Source organism: Gracilinanus agilis, chromosome 2, assembly GCF_016433145.1.
Source record: "Gracilinanus agilis isolate LMUSP501 chromosome 2, AgileGrace, whole genome shotgun sequence".
Taxonomy (NCBI): Eukaryota; Metazoa; Chordata; class Mammalia; order Didelphimorphia; family Didelphidae; genus Gracilinanus; species Gracilinanus agilis.
In genome coordinates this window covers 217,752,109-217,771,242 of record NC_058131.1, presented here as the reverse complement: position 1 = coordinate 217,771,242, position 19,134 = coordinate 217,752,109, and the positions used below count along the sequence as shown (strand labels likewise).

At 39.0% G+C, this 19,134-nt stretch overlaps 1 protein-coding gene across 1 annotated transcript in view; it reads left to right on the top strand.

Moving 5' to 3' along the window:
* The window catches only part of LOC123233492 (c-Maf inducing protein), a 268,181-nt gene that overhangs the window by 150,563 nt on the left and 98,484 nt on the right, over positions 1-19,134 (top strand). The window contains exon 3 of the mRNA XM_044659582.1: positions 16,286-16,336. Within this exon, the coding sequence (XP_044515517.1) occupies positions 16,286-16,336 (51 nt within the window). The remainder of the gene's footprint in view (positions 1-16,285; positions 16,337-19,134) is intronic.

Below are 19,134 nucleotides of genomic sequence, written 5' to 3'. Positions count from 1 at the left end.
GAGAGAGAGAGAGAGAGAGAGAGAGAGAGAGAGAGAGAGAGAGAGAGAGAGAGAGAGAGAGAATGAGAATGTGCATGTAGTCGGATATAAACAATCTTATTCCATGATAACAACCATAATAAAATCATACAGCCTTGGGCTATACAGTATTTGGGGGGGTGGGTGTGGCAACTGATCTAAGCAATTGGGCTGTATAGAAACTCTTCATTTGTAGGGAAAGGAGGGTTGTGTTTAAGGCAGCTAGTAATGAAATGAAAATAGACTGACTCTGCTGTGAGTACTGTCCTGGGACTCCTCTTGTAGGCTTTCTTTAAGATGCCTTGTCTTATAATCCTAACCCCTTCCCAACCCTGTAAGGGGTTCTAGAAAACCAGGTGTTCAAGCTATAATCTATAAATTAAAGAAATATGATAAAGTCTTAGTATATCTCAACATCCCTGGCTATCTCCTACCTCCATCCTTTTGCTTATGACTAGAATATATTCCCTGCTTATCTCTACTTCCTAGAATCATCATCTTCCTAAAAGGTTAGTTCAGATACCATTATCTGATGGGAAGCCTTTCCTTTTCTCGAGGTTTTACTCTCCTCTTCCTCCCATTTTCATGTTTATACTTATAGGTTTACATCTTGTATTCTAGTAGTGTAATGAAAGCTCCTTGTTGTGTCTTAGAATCATTGATCTAGAGCTAGAAGGGATCTCAGATGCTATTTACTCCAATTCTTTCATTTTACAAGTAATGAACCCGAGGGTACATGGGTAATAAGTGGTGAGGCAGGATTTAAACTCAAGTACCTGTTACAAATTGTTTTTCACTTTGTCTTTGTAATTCAGTTCAGTTCAATTCAACAAGCATTTGTTAGGTGATTAGGCAATGAAGATACAAAGGGAAATATGAAAACAGTTTCTGCCCTCAAAGAGCTTACCATTCTACTGGGGGAAACAACAATTTACAGAGAAGTTATTACAAGATATATACAAAGTCAATACCCTGTAATTTCCTGTGTGGAGCATACCACTACCAATTGTGGAGACCAAAAAAGATCTTATGTAAAAGTTAGCTCTCAAGTGGAGCCTTGGAAGGTGTTAGCAATTCCAAGAGAGATGAAAAAGGAATTCATTCTAGCTATTGGGAACAACCTTTGCAAAAGTAGAGGCCAGAAATGGCATGTTGTTACTGGCAATGGCCAGTAGGGAGTTTTTATTAGAACATTAGCATTCATGAAGGGGAATAATGAGAAACATTGGAAAGACAGGCTGGAGCCAGATTATAAAGGGCTTTTAATACCAGCATCTAACATATTGCTTAGCACATAGGAAGGGCTTGATAAATTCTTGCTGGAGCATATTGTATTGCATTTGGACTGTCTTTTATTCTAAGGTTTTGGGTTTTTTTTAAGGCTATACTACTCCTTCCCTCTGCATTGTTCCAATAGGTTATATAGCACACACTGCTATATCCAATGCATGACTTCCTTTCAAGGACATTTGGCTTTCATGTGAACCTTTGCTACAGCTCTTGGAGCTGGTCTGTCTACATTTCAGGTTACATTAGACAAATGTACATTTTGTTCTCCATAGATTCTGCTTCTGTCTCTGTCCTACCATGCCCAAACCCCCTTGGCCAGACAGAGTTCGTAGACAGCTGTTACCATCTGCTAAAATGGCTAGACTAGGGAAATACAAAATTTCCACACAAAACTATTGCCATCTTTATGGGTTTCTCTGGTTTGTGAATGTCCTACAAATGCCGCTGAACATCTTTGACTATATCAAGAATATTTGTCCCGATAAGGGGTACCCATAAAATGGTATCTTCAAAACATGATTCTGTTATTCTCTAAAATCTTCAGTGGGTCCCTATTGCCTCTAGGATAAAATTTCTTTAAAAATCATCAATGTATAATTTAAAATTCTTCACAATATGGTTTTCCAGAATTATTTCATATTACTCTGCTGTATGTACTCCCTAGGGCAACAAGGTGGTATAGTGGATAGAATGCTGGGCTTGGAATTAGGAAGGCATTTTCCTGAGTTCAAATCTGGCCTCAGACATGAACTAGTTGTGTCACCCTTGGCAAGTCACTTTACCCTGTTTGCCTTAATTTTCTCATCTGTACAATGAACTGGAGAAGGAAGTGGCAAACCACTCTAGTATCTTTGGCAAAGAAACCCCAGAGGAGGTCAGGAAGATTTGCACATGGATGAAAATGACTGAACAACATTACACTATTTTGCTAGCACAGTGTTCCATCTCCTGTTCCTGCTTTTGCATAAATGAACCTCTATATCTGGAATGTACTCACTCTCATCCTTCTTTAATATAGTGATTCTAAGATTGTGTCCAGTGGACCTCTAAGGGTTTTTCAGACATTTTATGGGGCCTGAGAGGTTAAAACTATTTTCTTATTAGTATGAAGATATTACAGCATATCTGTGGGAAGCCAGGTTTCCTTCCTTCCTCCCTCCCTCCCCCCCTCCCCCCTTCCCTCTTTCTTTGTATTGTTTCTAAGGCAGAAGAACTGTAAGGGCTAAGCTGGGTGTGTGTGTGGGTGGATTTTTTTTAACCTTTTTTTTTTTAAACCCTTAACTTCTGTGTATTGACTTATAGGTGGAAGAGTGGTAAGGGTAGGCAATGGGGGTCAAGTGACTTGCCCAGGGTCACACAGCTGGGAAGTGTCTGAGGCCAGATTTGAACCTAGGACCTCCCTTCTCTAGGCCTGGCTCTCAATCCACTGAGCTACCCAGCTGCCCCATGTGTGGGTGGATTTTAAGTGACTTTCCTAGAGTTACACAGATAAGAAGTGTCTGAGGTCAGATTTTGAACCCAAGACCTCCCATTTCTAGGTCTGGCTCTCAATACACTGCCACCTAGCTGCCCCCTAGATTTTCTTCAGATACTTCAACAAAAATAACGTATTGCAATTGATTGAATGCAGAAACAGTTTTGAGAATACAATTGTCTCTTATTAAATCAGATATTAGAGACTTGCAAGGAAAAAATGTAAATCAGTGCTACTCTCATTATTTAAAAATATAGTTAAAAAATAAAAATGTTATTTTATACTAAAATATTACTTTTGTTTTAAGTGAATTATAACTCTTACCAGTTTTAATTTGTAATTCAGCAAATATTGATAGATACACCCTATATAAACAAAAGCTCTTTAGCATATTTAGTGATTTCTAGGGTCTTGAGGGGTCTTGAGACTAAAAAGTTTGAGAATGACTGGTCTAATAGAATCTTTGGCGTACTCCAAAAGACAAATCAAATGACAACCACTACAGTACTTTCTTCCCCCTTTATTAATACACGTTAAATTATATTGTATTGCTTCTTATACACTGCATATTTATTTCCTTGTGTGCATGTTGCCTCCCCAGTACAATGTAAACTTCTCAAGAGAAGGTACCATTTTACTTTTTGACTTTTTATCACTAAAGCCTAGAATAATACCTTGAACATAGTAAGCTCTTAATAATTTTGTTGGATTCAGTTGATTCTGTCTGTTTCCTCCTATAACTTCTCTTCTAGAGTATGATGTTACAAGTCTTGATCCAGGCACATGATGAGATGTCTTGTTTCTGTAAACCTTAAAATACTATATAAATGTGAGTTGTTGTTGCTGTGGTGGTATGTTTCATATTCAGATTTTGCTTAGAAGTTATTACGGAATTAATTTCACTTCCTGTTCTGATGTAGTTTTTCTTCCTTGGTCTATTCTATGGCAAGTGAAAATGTTACCTCTTTTCCTTAACCTCCTGTCCTCCCCCCTAAAGAGCGGGGAAAATCACTGTCTAACAAAGTGTTTAGGACTGGGCAGCTGGTTTAGGAAGCATCCTGTGTCCATATACTTCCTTGGTGCCAACTTTGGCAGGCCTTCCACAAGAAAAAAGCCCTCTTTAGGAAAGCAAGCAGGCGATCTCAACTGCCAGGGCTGGGAAGCCTCTGTTTATTCTCTACTTTGGAAAAAGGCCCTTCAGTCGGGAACCGGATAGAGTGACCCTTCCTGCCTAGTAACAGACAATGTGGATTTTCCTATGGTACTCACTGGCTGAGAGGACCTCTATTGCAGATGGCTTGGCTCTTTTTCTCACCTCTCTGACAATAAAACAATAAGAAAAACTTGGCAACAACAAGTGGGAAATTTGGTGGAATTCACTAGAATATGGCCTCTCCAAAATTAAAGAAATTAATGTGGTTGTGAGACCTAAAAATGAGTGAAATGAGCCAGCTCTTCATGTTCCTTCCTCGTCTTTGAATCATTTTCTCATCTGATTGTATCTTAAGATTCTCAGGAATCTGAATCTTCTAGAATATTCCCATTTGATTACATTCATCTGGATCAGATCCCAGTATAATAGTATCAGAAACTCAGCCCACAAATATGTCCTTTCTCCCTTGTCCTGGCAGGACATCCCAGTGACCTTTTATTTTACTCAGGAACAGCTGTGTATGCCTGTGATCAGATCCTAGAAGGTACTATGTAATTGCTGTCCTCCTCAGGCAGACATTGGTGGTCCAGTAGGTGCTGGAGGCCTTCTGGCTCTGTGGACAAACAGATAAAAATTCACATGAGAGTATAAAACTATTTTTACTCTAGGGTCCTTGACTTTTTCCCCTTCTGAAGGAAGGTCCTGAAATAGCCTAATGGTTTATAAAACAGACTTATGCTGTTGAAAGAGGGAGCCAAGTACCCTTCCTTCCTTCTTCCCCTCAGTAAGGATAGGAGGAATAGAATGCCTTTGGCAAATAGCATTTTCTTTGTTTCCAATACTACTTTCTCCTCCCTACCTCCAAATTCCTCTTGTACTCATAAGATCATGGACTTAGTGCTGGAAGGGAACTTGAGGAGCATCAAGTCTCACACCCCAATTTTACAACTGAGGAAACAGAGAAAGAAATGTTAAGTGGTTTGCCCAGGGTCACACAGATGGGGTCACAACCTATCCAAATCAGGTTTTGAACACAGGTCTTTTGATTCACAGTTCAGTATTCTATTGTGCTACTTAGATGCCTCTTAATTAACTTACCTGCCTCAATCTTAGGATTTAGAACTAGAAGAGATGTTGCGACTCAATCTGGGTTATGCATCAGACAAAAGTTTAAATGACTTGCTCTGGGTCACAATTTGTAAGTTCCAAAGCTAAAACTGGATTTGGATCTTCCTGACTCTAGGTCCTCTGTACCACCTAGCAACTTTGGCAGCAGTATGTAAGATGAATTAGAGGGACCAGTTAGGAGACTTGAAATGATCTTGGGAAGAGGTGATGAGCATCTGAATGGGTTATAACTGTGTGAGTGAAGAGAAAGAGTCAGATGGGAAATTCTGAAAAATAGATATAGTAAAATTTGGCAGCTAATTGACTATGCAGAGTGAGGAAGAGGTAAGATTCCAGGATAATATTGAAATTCTGAACCTGGGAGACTGGAAGAATGGTGGAATGCCTTCAACAAATAGGGAAGTTTAGAAGAAGGCAGCATTTTGAGGAAATATTTAGTTTTATATAGTATTGGGTTTAAGATGTTGCTGAGACATCCAGTTTAAGATGTTACATTGGGGACCTCTAGGTAGTACAGTGGATAGAAGGACAGGCCTGGAGTTGGGAGGACCTGGTTTCAAATCTGGTCTCAGATACTTCCTAGCTGTATGATCCTAGGCAGGTCACATAGCTCTGATTGCCCAACCTTTGCTGCTCTTCTCTCTAAAAATTGATACTAAGACAGAAAGTAAAAAATAAAAAATGGGTAATTGATGATCTTGGATTCTATCTCAGGGGAGAATCTGGGGCTAGCGAGTCATTTGTGTAGAGATAAGAGATTTGTGGGATCTGATAAGGTTGCTAAGAAAGAATATAGAAGGAGAAAAGAAGAGGACTTAGAACAGAACCTTTAGTAATGCCTACAATTAAGGATAGTCACGGTAGGGAGGGGTGCATTTAATGGAATAAACAAAGTCTTTACCTGACCTTTGCTATGTGCTGGTCCAAGGGGAAACTGGCTAGATGATGATAGTGATGTCAAGTGGAGGAAAGATCATTTCAGATGGAAGAGGGTAGGCTCAACCTTCAGGGCTTTAATGCTTTTTGGGTAGAAAGCAACTGCCTTGAACATCCTTCCTTGGGGAGTGGAGGAGGAAGGGGCACAGGCAGCTGTTGGTCTGAAGTAAAGATGAGAAGGTTCTTCAAAAGTACTGCCAGAGGATAATAGAGCTTTTCTGAACTTCTCTGATAGAATCATTTCCCAGCCATGAGTTGGGATTACAGAAAGAAGACTCTGTTTATTCTGAATATGGGAACTGAGAATAAAAGGAAATTTATGTGATCATGGCAATTACTCCCTGAGGGTGGAAATCTGGTTGAGGAGGCAGCCTACTTTGGCTGGTGGAGTGTTCATCACAATAAAGGAAGTTCAACTTAATCAGCTTGAAGGGAAAAGAAGATAACCAAGGAAAGAGAAGATGTGACTGCACATTTCTGTTTGTGAGACACATAGTCACACAAGTGAAACCTTCTGCCATGGAACACTTAATTGATGACAGGGATGAATTACCTATAATCTCTTAATTATCAAATCCAGACTCATTTCAATCTTTATTCTTCCTGACCTCCCTATGGCTCACTAGCCAATCAAGCAAGCAAATAAGCTGTGATTATATGAGGGCATTGCCTCTCTTCTTTCTACTCCTTTAGAAGACAACCTTTCCCAATTCACCCTATATTCCCTTCTTAAATTAGTCCTTTATTGTCAAGAGACTGGTGGTTAGACTAGACAAAGGAGGTAAGGTGAGTCTCAGGAAAGTTCTTACCTATTGCTAGGGGAGATACAAAGACAATGAATTGACTGGCCAACAGGGCCCAGAGGTCATTCTTACTATGTGGGAGATGTTGCTAGGACTAGGACTTCAGCCTGGAGGACATTCTTCTTGTGTGTAATGCTTTGCCTCAGGCATAACCATGTTTCACTATTTTTACATGTCTGTCCTAGGGCTCCTTCAGATCACTAGCTTTCCATTCTCCTCTCAGTGCTTCTGGGCCTCTTGTGATCTACACTTGAATCTTCTTATCAGGCTACTCTAGTCTTCTGACTGAATAAAGTCTCCTACTAGCCAAACTCTTTTCAGCCCTTGGAGTCTGAAGCCCAAGTTTTTCCTGTTTTAAAGTAGAAATCTCTGCCTTACTCTAGTTCCTTGTATTTTGATGTTTTGACTTAATTTTTATGTTAGATGTGGCTTCCTCTAAGCATTCTTGCCTTGAAATTCTTAAGTTTTCTTGGGTCACTCCTGTAGGCCAACTCTTGGGAGCTTTCCTGACTTATTGGAATACTGAATTCCTGTTTATCAGTGATCCGAGAGCAGCTAAATGTTGTTGTTAAAACACAAAATTTCATATTCCAGAAGGGAAATTAGAAGTTATATTCTCTCAAAGAAGAAACTGAGGCAATAAGAGAGGATCATTCACCTAAGAAAACACAATAATTGACAAAACTGTGGCTTGGATACAAGCCTTCTGTTTCCAAGTAAAATGGACTTTCTCTTGTACCACAGGGCAAAGAAAAGATCAAGATAGAATGGGAGAATGGTGGTTTAAATCCCACAAGACAAGTAGACAGACACTGGTGGCAAAGGCAGTTGGTTACCATTGGTGGTTTGGAAAGTGATCTCTCTGGAATTATTTGCCAGGATTTTACAAATGCTACTGTATATTTTAGCTGTATTTTATGTGGAACCATTTGGATTTTATTATTATGTCTATATTTATTGTTGATGTTCAATTGTTCCATCATATCTGACCCTTTGTGATTCCCTGGCCTATATTGTCCATGGTGTTCTCTTGGCAAAGATGCTGGAATGGTTTGCCATTTCCTTTTCCAGTAGATTAAGGCAAACAGAGGTTAAGTGGCTTGCCCAGGGACAGCTAGTATATGAACTCAGTTCTTCCTGACTCCAGGCCTAGCACTCACTGAGACACCTAGCTTCCTGTGAGATATCGATGTACATCTCCCTGCATATGTTTGTGCATATGTCTTTACTTTTGGTTTTAATGACTAACGAGGAATACTACACCTGTACTTTGATACACTTGATATATATTAATAACGTAAAAAAGAAAAGTGGTCACTGTGGTACTTCACCTTTTGATTCTCTGGCTCTCCTTTTTGAGCAGTAATGGTCTGTTTTGCATCCCTCCTTTGACCACATCCCTTCTGCAGTTGTATCTTTGCTCCTAGCTCAGGACTCTGAGCGTGGCGAAGGTTATGGTATCTTTCTGGGAACAGATAAGGCTAGGGTCAAAACTCTGATGCTACTTACTGCTTTGAGCCATCCCCCTCTTTAAAAGGCGAGGTAAAGTTCAGAAGAAGGCCACAAAAATAATCATGAGTGTGGGAGAAATATCCACATTGAGGACAGCTTAGGAGAGAGAAGAGCCTTCTGTCTGGAATGTTAATGATTGAGAGGGAACATGTTTGGGTCGTGTCCTTCTAAGAAAAGCTTTGCCTTTCCCACGAGATAGATAGCTTTTGGTCCTTCCATTTGAGATAACATCCATTTGGCCCAGTTGTGGCAATTCTCACATCTTGTATAGGTCTGGACCAGCCAAATTACTGTAGTAGCCTTTATACTTCCCCCTCTTGGTGGCCACTGGACATGAACTCTGGGGCATGTGGGGCAGGAGCAAGGGAAGGCTGAACCAGCAGCCTGATATGGGCATAGTCAAGGAATGGGAATGAACAGCCAAAGGCAAAGAGATCAGATCTAAAGCAAAGGATTATTTCATGACCTCGAGGTCAGAAAATAACTACAATAACAACTAACATTTATGTAATGCAAAGCACTTTTTACATTTTTTACTTCATTTGCTAATATCCTTCATGGCTTTCCCTTTTGGCAGGCTGGTGAAAACTATAGAACTCTTCATAAAGTCTTTTCAAATAGGGGCACCTAGGTAGCTTAGTGGTTAGAGAGCCAGGCCTGAAGACAGTAGGTCCTGGGTTCAAATATGGCCTCACATTACCCAGTGGCACGACCCTGGGCAAGACACTTAACCCTAATTGTCTAACCCTTACTGCTTTTCCGAATTGGAACTGATACTTAAGTATCAACCTAAGACAGAAGTTAGTATTTGTTTGATTTTTGGTTTTCAAGTGTATAAAGTAAAATACATAAAATTATAAAGAAAGCCAATTATATTAAAGTAGCTATCACAGTATTGGAAAAAAGTTCCCTGATTCCAAGTTAAGAACTCCTAAATTTTAGGAGCATAGATTTAGAACTGGAAGGAAAATAAGAGGCTGCTAATCCAGTGCCCTCATTTTACAATTTGATAATCGAGGCTAAGAAGGTGAAGTGACTTGCCCAACAAGGCTAAATAGGTAATAAGCAACTGAGTTGGGATTCAAGCACCGTTTCTCTGAATCTAAATCTACTGACTATCTAAACTATTCATTCCCCACTCAACAAAGCCCGAATTCCCATGGGAAATATGGGAAATACAGGACTGCTAATGACTTCCCTAGGGTCGCAGTGACTGCTGGGTTTTCAGGGTTTCACAATTCTCTAAAGAAAGCAAAACGTTATGACTCAGGATCAGAGACAGAACTCCAACTTCTCTTCAGTGACCCTTTTCCCTCTGTCTGACTGTATCTTCTTTAAAGCAAGAAAATGACTTTCATATGTAACCTGAGATGACAAGACTTTGTCAAAATCTTTATTTACGAGGCAAAGAAATATTAGCCTGATTTTTGTGTTGGGCCATTATGTAGAGAACCATATTTAACACTGTATAGCCCAGTTTACCAATTGTGGCTGATAGGCCCTTTTTGTGGCTGATGGAGGGCTAGGACCACTTTCTCCAGATCTTGATGCCTAGGCAGAAGTCTTAACCAGGGACAAGGGTGCTTCCACAATGGCAGTGTCAGTAGCACTACAAACTAGCTTTGGCATAAATCCAGGGGCAAAATACTAGAAGTGAGATTAGAAGAGGTAGTTTCTACCTCTTAGATGTAGGAAACCTCCCTCCTCCCCTCCCCTCTTTTACTGTCCTGCTGGGGTGCATGTAATTCCCATCATTAACTAGTCAGTTCTTTAGATTAAGGCTTTGGGTTTCTGGGCAACTTTTTTTGAAAAGACAATGAGCCTTGGAGTTTACTCATTCATTAAGCTATTAAAACCATAGTGTGAACCAATTTATTAGCACTTCATTGGAGAGGGGAGGGACAGGAAGGAATGAATCTCAAGGGAAGGAAGTTTTGATGTGGGGAAGGAAAAGGTCAGGGAATACAAGACCATTTGAGACCCTGGGCTTTCAGAAGCCAGAATGAGGGTTTTCCCCTGAAGGTGAGGGATACGGAAGACCAAAATCATTTCTTCAGGGTTTTCCTTGGTCTAATCTCTCAAGTGAGGTAAAAAGGAAGCATTCCCACCTTCTCATCACCAGTTACTTAGGTGGTCTACTCTCCAGCTTTGAGGCAAACAGCTAGCCCCATTAGTCTTCCCCTGTCTTCCGCTCACTGTTCTCAAAGGAATCCATTTCTTTTAGACTCAAGAACTCCTTTGGGAGAATGTAACTATTCTTTGTATAAAGCCAGTTTCTCACATCCTTGATTTTGCCACTTGGTTTCCCACTATTTCTTTTCTTTTTAAGACGCAAAAACTTGATCTGGCACAGGACAATGGATGTGCCTATTGTACCATAGATGAAATGACCTTTATCTTCAGTGTGGGCATGCATTTTTAACCTGTCTTTGAGTAGCATATAAGTATGTGCTTGGGGGTTTGTTTCTAGAACAGAGATCCTTAACCTGTGGTTGGCAAACATAAAAATATTTTAATGACTGCATTTCAATATAATCGGTTTCCTTTTCATAAATATTTTGTTTTATGCAGAATTCTGAGAAAGGACACATGTGCCAAAGGGGTCCATCATACACAAAAAGTTAAGAATCCTTTTTCTAAAGGGTATGATAGCTGTGCCAAGGAATATCAGTCATGAATAGGTGTTAAATGTCTAGATTATTTTAGAATATTAATATGTTAAAAAGAATAATTGCTATCCTGACCTTAAAGAGTTTGTCATTTAATAGTCTCATAACTGAAAGCTTGAAAGTTCTGAGGAAAAGAAGTAAAGAAGGAAGTATAGGGGGTCATGGAAAATCTAGGCCACATGGCAAGCTGAAATGTGGAAGAAATCTGGAAGAGGGAAGATTAAGCAGTGAAAAGGGAATGTGGAAATAGATGGATACAGCTATATTGGAGTAGAGGTTTCATTCGTGATGTAGGAAAGTTGTTTTCTGGTATTTGTGTGATGTGCATTCAACTTTTAACAATAAACAAATTTCTTATAGACAAATATAATTTTAAAATCATGCAGCCTCTACCTTTCACCTCTTCATGGCTCACAACTCCTAATTTTACACAGGACTATAGTAGTTTTCTCATTCACTGGAAGATTTTCATAGTGCACTGGGCCACCATCTCGGGGAAAAACAAAAGGGAAATTGCAAACTATTTTTGAAAAGATTGATCCCAATGTGGTTCTGAAGTCAGTTGTTGAGGTCAGTTTAATAACTAGAATGATTGTGGCTATCACCTTAAAACAGGGAAATTTGTCAAGAGAAAAATCAAACTTTTATGGAAAGCCACCTCCCCCCTTTTAGTTCCTCATGCAAAGGACCTAGTCCTTCCAAACTACCCTCCAAAAGCCTGTCTAAATTTTTAAGGCTAACAAAAAGAAATTTTAAAACAAAATTGTTGCTAATTAAATGTGTACTGTTTGTCATAGTAAGCATTTTATTCCCAAGGTATGGAACTCAAGGGGAGTTGTTATTACAAGAAAGAGTGTGATATGGTGGAATAATATAATTATAGGCAGCTAGGTGGTTGTAGTGGATAAAGCACCAGGCGTGGAGTCAGAAGATATGAGTTCAAATTGGACCTTAGACACTTATTACCTGCATGACCCTGGGAAAGTCTCTTAACCCCTCTTTGCCTCAGTTCCTCATCTGTAAAATGGAAATATATTAGAAAAGGAAATGACAAAGCACTCCAGTATCTTTGTCAAGAAAACTCCATGGACAAAGTCCATGGGGTCAGTTGGTTCAGACCTGACTGATCAACAAAAATATAACTAAACTTAGTTTTAAAAAACTAATAACCTTCACTTTAAAAATGGGATAGGGATGGAGACTTTACCTATATATTTTTCCCTGCTATAGGGAATTTCCTAGTGAAGGAACTATTATTACCAAATTTATAATCTTAGAAAGTTACCTAGAGCTCAGAGAAGTTATATCAGAGGTAGAACTCAAACCCAGGTCTAGTTTGATGAAAGCCAATTCTGCCTCTGGACTTCAAAAATAAAAACTTTTTTTTTAAATGAGACACAAAATTAGAAAATTGTTTTGAGAGAAAATCTTCTTGAGGCCAGGAATGACTTAAGTTTTTACTCTGTAGTTCATCTAGCGTAATTCCTATAAATGTAAATGATTATTGATTGATTCTTTACACTTAATCATTAATATCTGATCTATTTCCATAGCTGCAAGAGTTAGTTCTACGTGACTACTCTCTGTCTGTAGGCCCTCACTCCCAAATGTGTATTTGACATCTTCATTTGGATATCTTGCTGACACCACAGAGTTAACATATATTAACCCCAAAATAGGTATTAATGTCACCTTAAGTGGAAATCTCTGCTGTAATGATCTAAAAATCTGTTCTTGGACTTAGTTTGTCTGGTATTTTTATCACTGACTTGGATGATGTGATATGCTTATTAAATTTGCAAATGACTCAAAAAGAGATAGCTAATATGTTCAGTGACAGAATAAACTGACCTTGACAGGCTATAACAATTAATTGAGTTCAGGGAGATGAATTTTAGTTGAGATCAGTGTGAAATCCTCCACTTGAATTCAAACAATCAACTGCATAAATACACATAAGAAAAGGCCAGGTTGGACAGCAATTCTTACGAAAAATATCTGAGAGGCTTTGATAGCCTACAAGCTTAATATGAATCAATAAACTAAACAATAATATATTTATATATCTCTTTAAAGTTTACAAAGTACTCTCCTTATAACAGTATTATGAGGGTACATGTAACAATGTAGCATGGCAGCCAAAAAGTACAATATATATTGTGAGGCAAAATGTCCTACAAAAGGAAGGTGATAGTCCTATTGTATTATGCTCCCATTAGACAATACTTGGAATTATTGTTCAATTTGTGTCATGTTTTAGGAAAAATGTCAACACACTAGTATGCCTCCAGAAAAAAAGGTGACTAGAATGTGTAGATAAGGATCAATTGAAAATTCTTGGAATGGTTAGCCTGGAAAAGAAGAGTCTTAAAGGAGACATGAGAGATGTCTTTATATACTTGAAGAATTGTCTTATGGAAGAATTGAACTTGTTCTGCTTGGCTTCAGCGAGAAGAACTAAGAGCCCTGGGTTTAAGATGCAAGGTTTAAACTCAGTGGAGGGAAAATCATCCTAATAAAAAGAGCTGTTGAAAAGTAGAATGGACTGCATAGGGTAGCAGTGTCTTCCCCTTCATTAGAGGTCATCAACTGGAGACTGTATGATCACTTATTGAGGTAGCGAAATGGTAATGGAGTTTCCTATTCAGGTATGGGTTAAACAAATTGATGTTTGAAATCTTTTTCAATTCTGAAATCCTGTTTTTAAGTCTAACATTTAAATACTTTATTATCTCCTCAAACCAGCTCCTGATTTCTTTTATTTCGATGAGTGGCATAACTACCATTTCCCAAAGTTGAACCCTTACTGTCCTTTTTGGCACTGAATCAATCAATCAGCCAACCAACAAGAATATATTAAATGCCTACTATGTGCCAGGCACTGTGCTAGGTGCTAGGAATTCAGTGACAAAAATGAAATAGTCCCTGCTTTTAAGAGGCTTACATTTTATTGGATTCTCTCTATATTATGTCAATTCCTAAAAATCCCTCTTGCTTCTGTCCCTTTCTGTTTATTCACAGTTACCATCCTACCTGAGAAGTTCATAATTTCTCACCTGGACTATTATAATTGCCTCCAAATTGACTTGCCTCCAATTTCATTATTTTTCAGATCACCCAATTGATTTGATCTTAAATGATTTTTGATTCATACTGACTTACTTCTAGTTTGCCTTTTCCCGTAGTTTTTCTCATGCTGCCCTACCCACCTAAGATGCTTTCTCTGTCTTCTGAATCTTTGCAAGTCCTACCTGTCCTTTAAGGCCTAGCCCCAAACCTGCCTCTTCCTTAACCTGCCTTCAGTGTTCTCTTTCCTCATCACCTGAGTAGAACACTGGTTATTAGTACTATTCATTTGACTTGTGTGACTCATGTGATGATGTCTTTTGTGTTTGGTTAAGCTGCTTTGTGGCTATTTAATTTTGCATGTGCTGTTGCCTTGTTTCTGCTAGACTATTAATGATTTGTAGCAGGAGGGTGTATTTTTTTCATCTCCAAAACATTCAGAGGTGGGGGGTTGAGCCCTTCCTACTCCCAACGTAATCCATGGGACCTTGCATGCAGAAGAAACACTAAAGGTTTGCTTATTGATTGATTTTTCTTTGGTCAACTTGAAGTTAGTACAAAAAAAGTTCATCTAGTTTTGGATGGAGGATTTTATTCTCTCTAAAACCTGTTACAGTTGATTGGGGGGATGGGAGTGGAAAGGAGAAAGAAAGTCATCATGCATGAAGCTCTTGACCTTTGTTGCAAGGGTAGGCAATGTTTGACAAGATGGTAGCAATGGAAAGACAAAGCAAAGCCAAACTTTTAAAGGATATAATTTTTCTAAATTGCAAATCCCTTGAGTCTCCTAATGGGTGCTTAACTTCTCTTAAATTGTCCCTCATTATGAGGAAGAAAAAAGATTTATCTGCTGAGAATCAGTGCCATGGAGTAGATCAGGAGAAGTGATGCTACACCCTGAGGCAAGTTGGAGGGCAGTGAACCTGTGAAGGCATGTCCTGTGCCCTTAATAAATTGACGTCAGTGGTGCTGCTTTTATCATTTTTGGTAACAGGAGTTTGTGACCTTTGGAAGCCTCAAAGTGATTTCTTCATTGGACACTACCCGAGCTTAACCATAAGAATTTTTAGTGGAATTGCTTTGCCTGGACAAAGACCATTGATTGCACTATCCTAAGAATGCTATTTGCAGTATTTATACAGCTATCCAAACCAAATTGTACATTTCTCTCCTTTCCATTTGACATTCAGCAAGGGACTTTTGGCACCCATGCCAGGAAAGAGAAACCTCCCTAGATTACTTTTACCCTCCTAGATTCCCTGCTTAAATAGTTATTAGAGTCTCTTGCTGGAGAGTTGCCTCCACAGGCCACCTAATAACATAGAGTCTAAAAAGACTTTTAGATCTACTTAAGAATTACATGGAAGAATACCAAGATGTTCAATATTGCCTCCGGCTTTGCCCCAACATGTAGCACTGGAGCCATTCTACCATATTTGTATTTGTGTATATAGAAGTTCAAATTTTATAGCTAGGGAATGGAGTGAGAGGCTAAACAAATTAAGTCCTGTATTTATATTATGTACTTCCTGGTAATCACGGAGGAGCTATTGGGTTGACTAAATAAATATATTTGAGGACATATAAAGAAACTGAGTATATGAAATGTGAGATAAAATGCCAGTTCATAAACATCTATAAAAGTAACTACATTGCTCATCAATACTTCAAGTATATGTAGTTTTCAATGAGAGTACTTCTTCCTCTCAGGCAGATTGTAGTATCCTCCTCCACCCTGTCTACTATTTAGTAGATGGACTTTGTGGTGGTTGTTATGGCTGAAAAATTCATCACCTTGTGACCAACCTAGTAATAAGCCTCCTCAATCCTAGCTAGGCTGACTCTTGGACAGCAGACCTCTAGTCCATCATCAGATAGGTACCTGGAATCTTTCCAATGTGGAGGTACCTGCCAGAACTTCTGCTCTGTTGGTACAGCCTTTAAGGGCCCGGGGTCACCTCTGTGCCATAAAGAGGACTTCAGTGAGAGTCGAGGCACTAGTAGTCAAATGAACTTCTTAATTTTCTGAATCCCTCATCTCAACTCTGGTTCCTTTTTTTTTAAAAAGGAAACAGGCTTAGCTAGGCAATTCAATAGATGGTTAATTAAAGTAAAAGGACACATATAATACTTAGTATGGCAGGCAGAAGATCCAGTTACATTGTGACAAATGGACTGAAAATTTTGCAGACAAATAGTAAAACATGTTTACTTAATTATTTTTTTTGCATTGCAGGCTGCAAACAGCTATCTGAGAGACCAGTGGTTTCATTCCCTGCAGTGGAAGGTAGGTCCGACAGTCATTATGATCTCTATGTTGCTTCACCTTATGATGATTGTGATGAGCAAGATGTAGAGGAAGGTGGTGGTGGTGGTGGTGACAGGTGATGATAGGTAAAGTAATTAGTCTATTCTCAAGAAGTTTAAAGGACATCTATCAACTTGTATTTTTAAAGTAATCAATGGGGCAATCCTCCCTTGGCCTGAAATGTTAGATGGAATTCTCTCTGAACACAGAAAGATTGTTCCTGCAGTCTCCAGGATCCTTGTGCATGAGGAATGCCCAGCCCAGCTGTCCTTTATGGTTCTGGAAAGGTGCAGACAGCTACTTATTTTTGGAATGAGGGTTACTGTAGGGGAACAGATATTTGGCTTATGGTTCTGTTTCAGAGATATCCTTAGGAGCAGCACTGTCAGAACTTTAACCACCAGATTAAAAGACAAAACCTCAAACTTTAGTTTCTATCTTTTCTCAAAGATCAGGCTTTTTGCTCTGTTTTTCTGCTTTGAATCTCTAGAAAGGTAGCTGACATGCATAAGAATCATAAACCTGGCCCCTACTTGAGGAGTGAAATTTTCCCATTCTGGCAAGTCTACAACATCTGATAACTTCTTCCCTATCTCTCAGAATCTTGATTTTCCTTCAAGGTTTAACTCCGGTGACATTTCTTCTATGAAGTCTTCCCTAAACTCTACCTTCCTCCTCCAGTTAATTCTTTCTCTCTCTTTACCTTACCTGTATTTACTCATATGTGTATTTGTTAATACTGGCCTTCAACTTCCAGTATAATGTAAGTTGTAACAAAGTTCATTAAAATCTGGAACTTTTGTCTTTGAGTCCCTAACACTTAATATAGAGTATGTTGCTAAGAGGCTTAATAAATGTGAATTGAGTTGTTCTATCAATAGAGAACCAGCTTTTTTATATTAGAATTTAGTTATGCAGAATTATGGACAAGGTCTTCACTAGGCATCTTTGTAATGTCTCTTTTCTGCACCAGAATTTCACTGGCCTTTGTCATTATGAAGGGTCCAAGTGGACTGGCACCTAATTTTAAAGCAGTGGTCTAGAAAAAGAATGGCTTGGAAGAGCAGATGGGACTCTGCTGGAACGACCTGTGTTTATCATCAGTCATCATCGTTACAGTAAGCCCATGAGGCTAGGATGATTGATGGCAGCCACTGCTGTTTAATACCATGGCAGGGCAGGGATTGCTAAGGAAACAAGGTGCACATTCAGAATTCCACACATGCCTCTGAACAGAGTCTTAGAAGAGAAGACAAAATGTAGGCATGGGAATTTAATCTCCATGCCCAGGCTGCCCAGAATCAAGATACTTTCCTCTCCATGTCTGCTGGCAGTTGCTTCCCTTCCCTGCCTCTCCTTAGGGGAGGACTGTAAAGCTTATCTTGACTTCTCTAAAGGGGAACAGCTGCATCTGTGATGGGGATGGCAGGGTGGTCTGGGAGGAGAGTACAGAGGCTCAGTATTTTCAGGCACGAAGCCAAGAAGGACTATTACTGGAATTTGACTCCTAGTTTCTGCAAAGGCTAAAAGTGCCACCACCATTCAGTCTCTACCAAATATCTGTGTATCCAGCTTCTATGGGAACTAGACTTTGCACCAAATAAATTATATTTAGACCATGACAGTCTACCCATCATTACAAATTTAGGAGTTATAGACCTGCAGACTTTTAGGACTATGGATAGGAGAGTGCAGTACAGTGAAGTGAAAATGGGTATGATTTTTTCTGCTTTTTGTATGTGTATGATTTAGTATCTATGAGGCCCAAAGCTTTGTTTTCATGACACTTTAATGATGTCTGGCCTCAGTTCTGGTGCTTTGATTTCTCGGATCCTCCATTATTCATTCCAACAATTCATCAAATAAAACATTGAGTTAGAGTTAGACAAACACTGGACTTTTGATTTAAGAAATCCATTTCATTGGTCCTGCCTCTGCCAGTGTGTGACCTAGGGCAAGCAAATAGACAAGACCTTCCCTCTTCAGGCTATTTGTTTTCTTCTCTGAAAAACAATAAGATTAGACTAGATGGCCCTTAAGGCTCCTACTTCTGAGGTTCTCTTCTTGAAACAACATAAGACAAAAGTAGAAGAGATATTACCCATACTAGGACTGAGTGATGGAGGGATTGTTCCAGAACTTCAACTTCAACAAACATTTTAAAAGCAATTTTACCTTAAAATTTACAAGACCAACACATGATGTCAGTCTTGGCACTCCGTCAGGTAATTTTTCATGCAATTAAGGTATACTGCCACTAGGTGGCAATAATACCTCAATCCTGGCGAAAAGGTTGAGCTTCAGATAAATGGGCTTTTCCCGCCTTTTAAAAATAAGGAAAAGGATACTTCATTGAAAACAGACTTTGAGAGGGGACAGTATTCCGTAGTGGAAAGAAAGAATCTCATACTGGGAATCAATCAAGAGAACCCAAGCTTTTGTCTTTACTGTAGTTGTGTGACATTAGGTAAATTCTCTCTTGGGCTCAATTTCTTTATTTCTTTTTTCTTTTTCTTTTTTTTTTTTTTTTTTTTTTGGTAAATTGAGGATATTTAATTAGACAAACTTCCAATGCAATTGTTCCCAATCTTTAGTATGAGGATCCCGCTTTAATGTAAAACTTTTTGAAGACCCTTACAGTAAATGAAATATTAATATCTCTTTGAGAAATTATATAATGCTAAAAAAAATGACAGCTAGGTGGCAATGGAAGATCTGAATTCAAATCTGATCTCAGACACTAATAGTGTGGCTTTGGTCAAGTCACTTAACCCCCT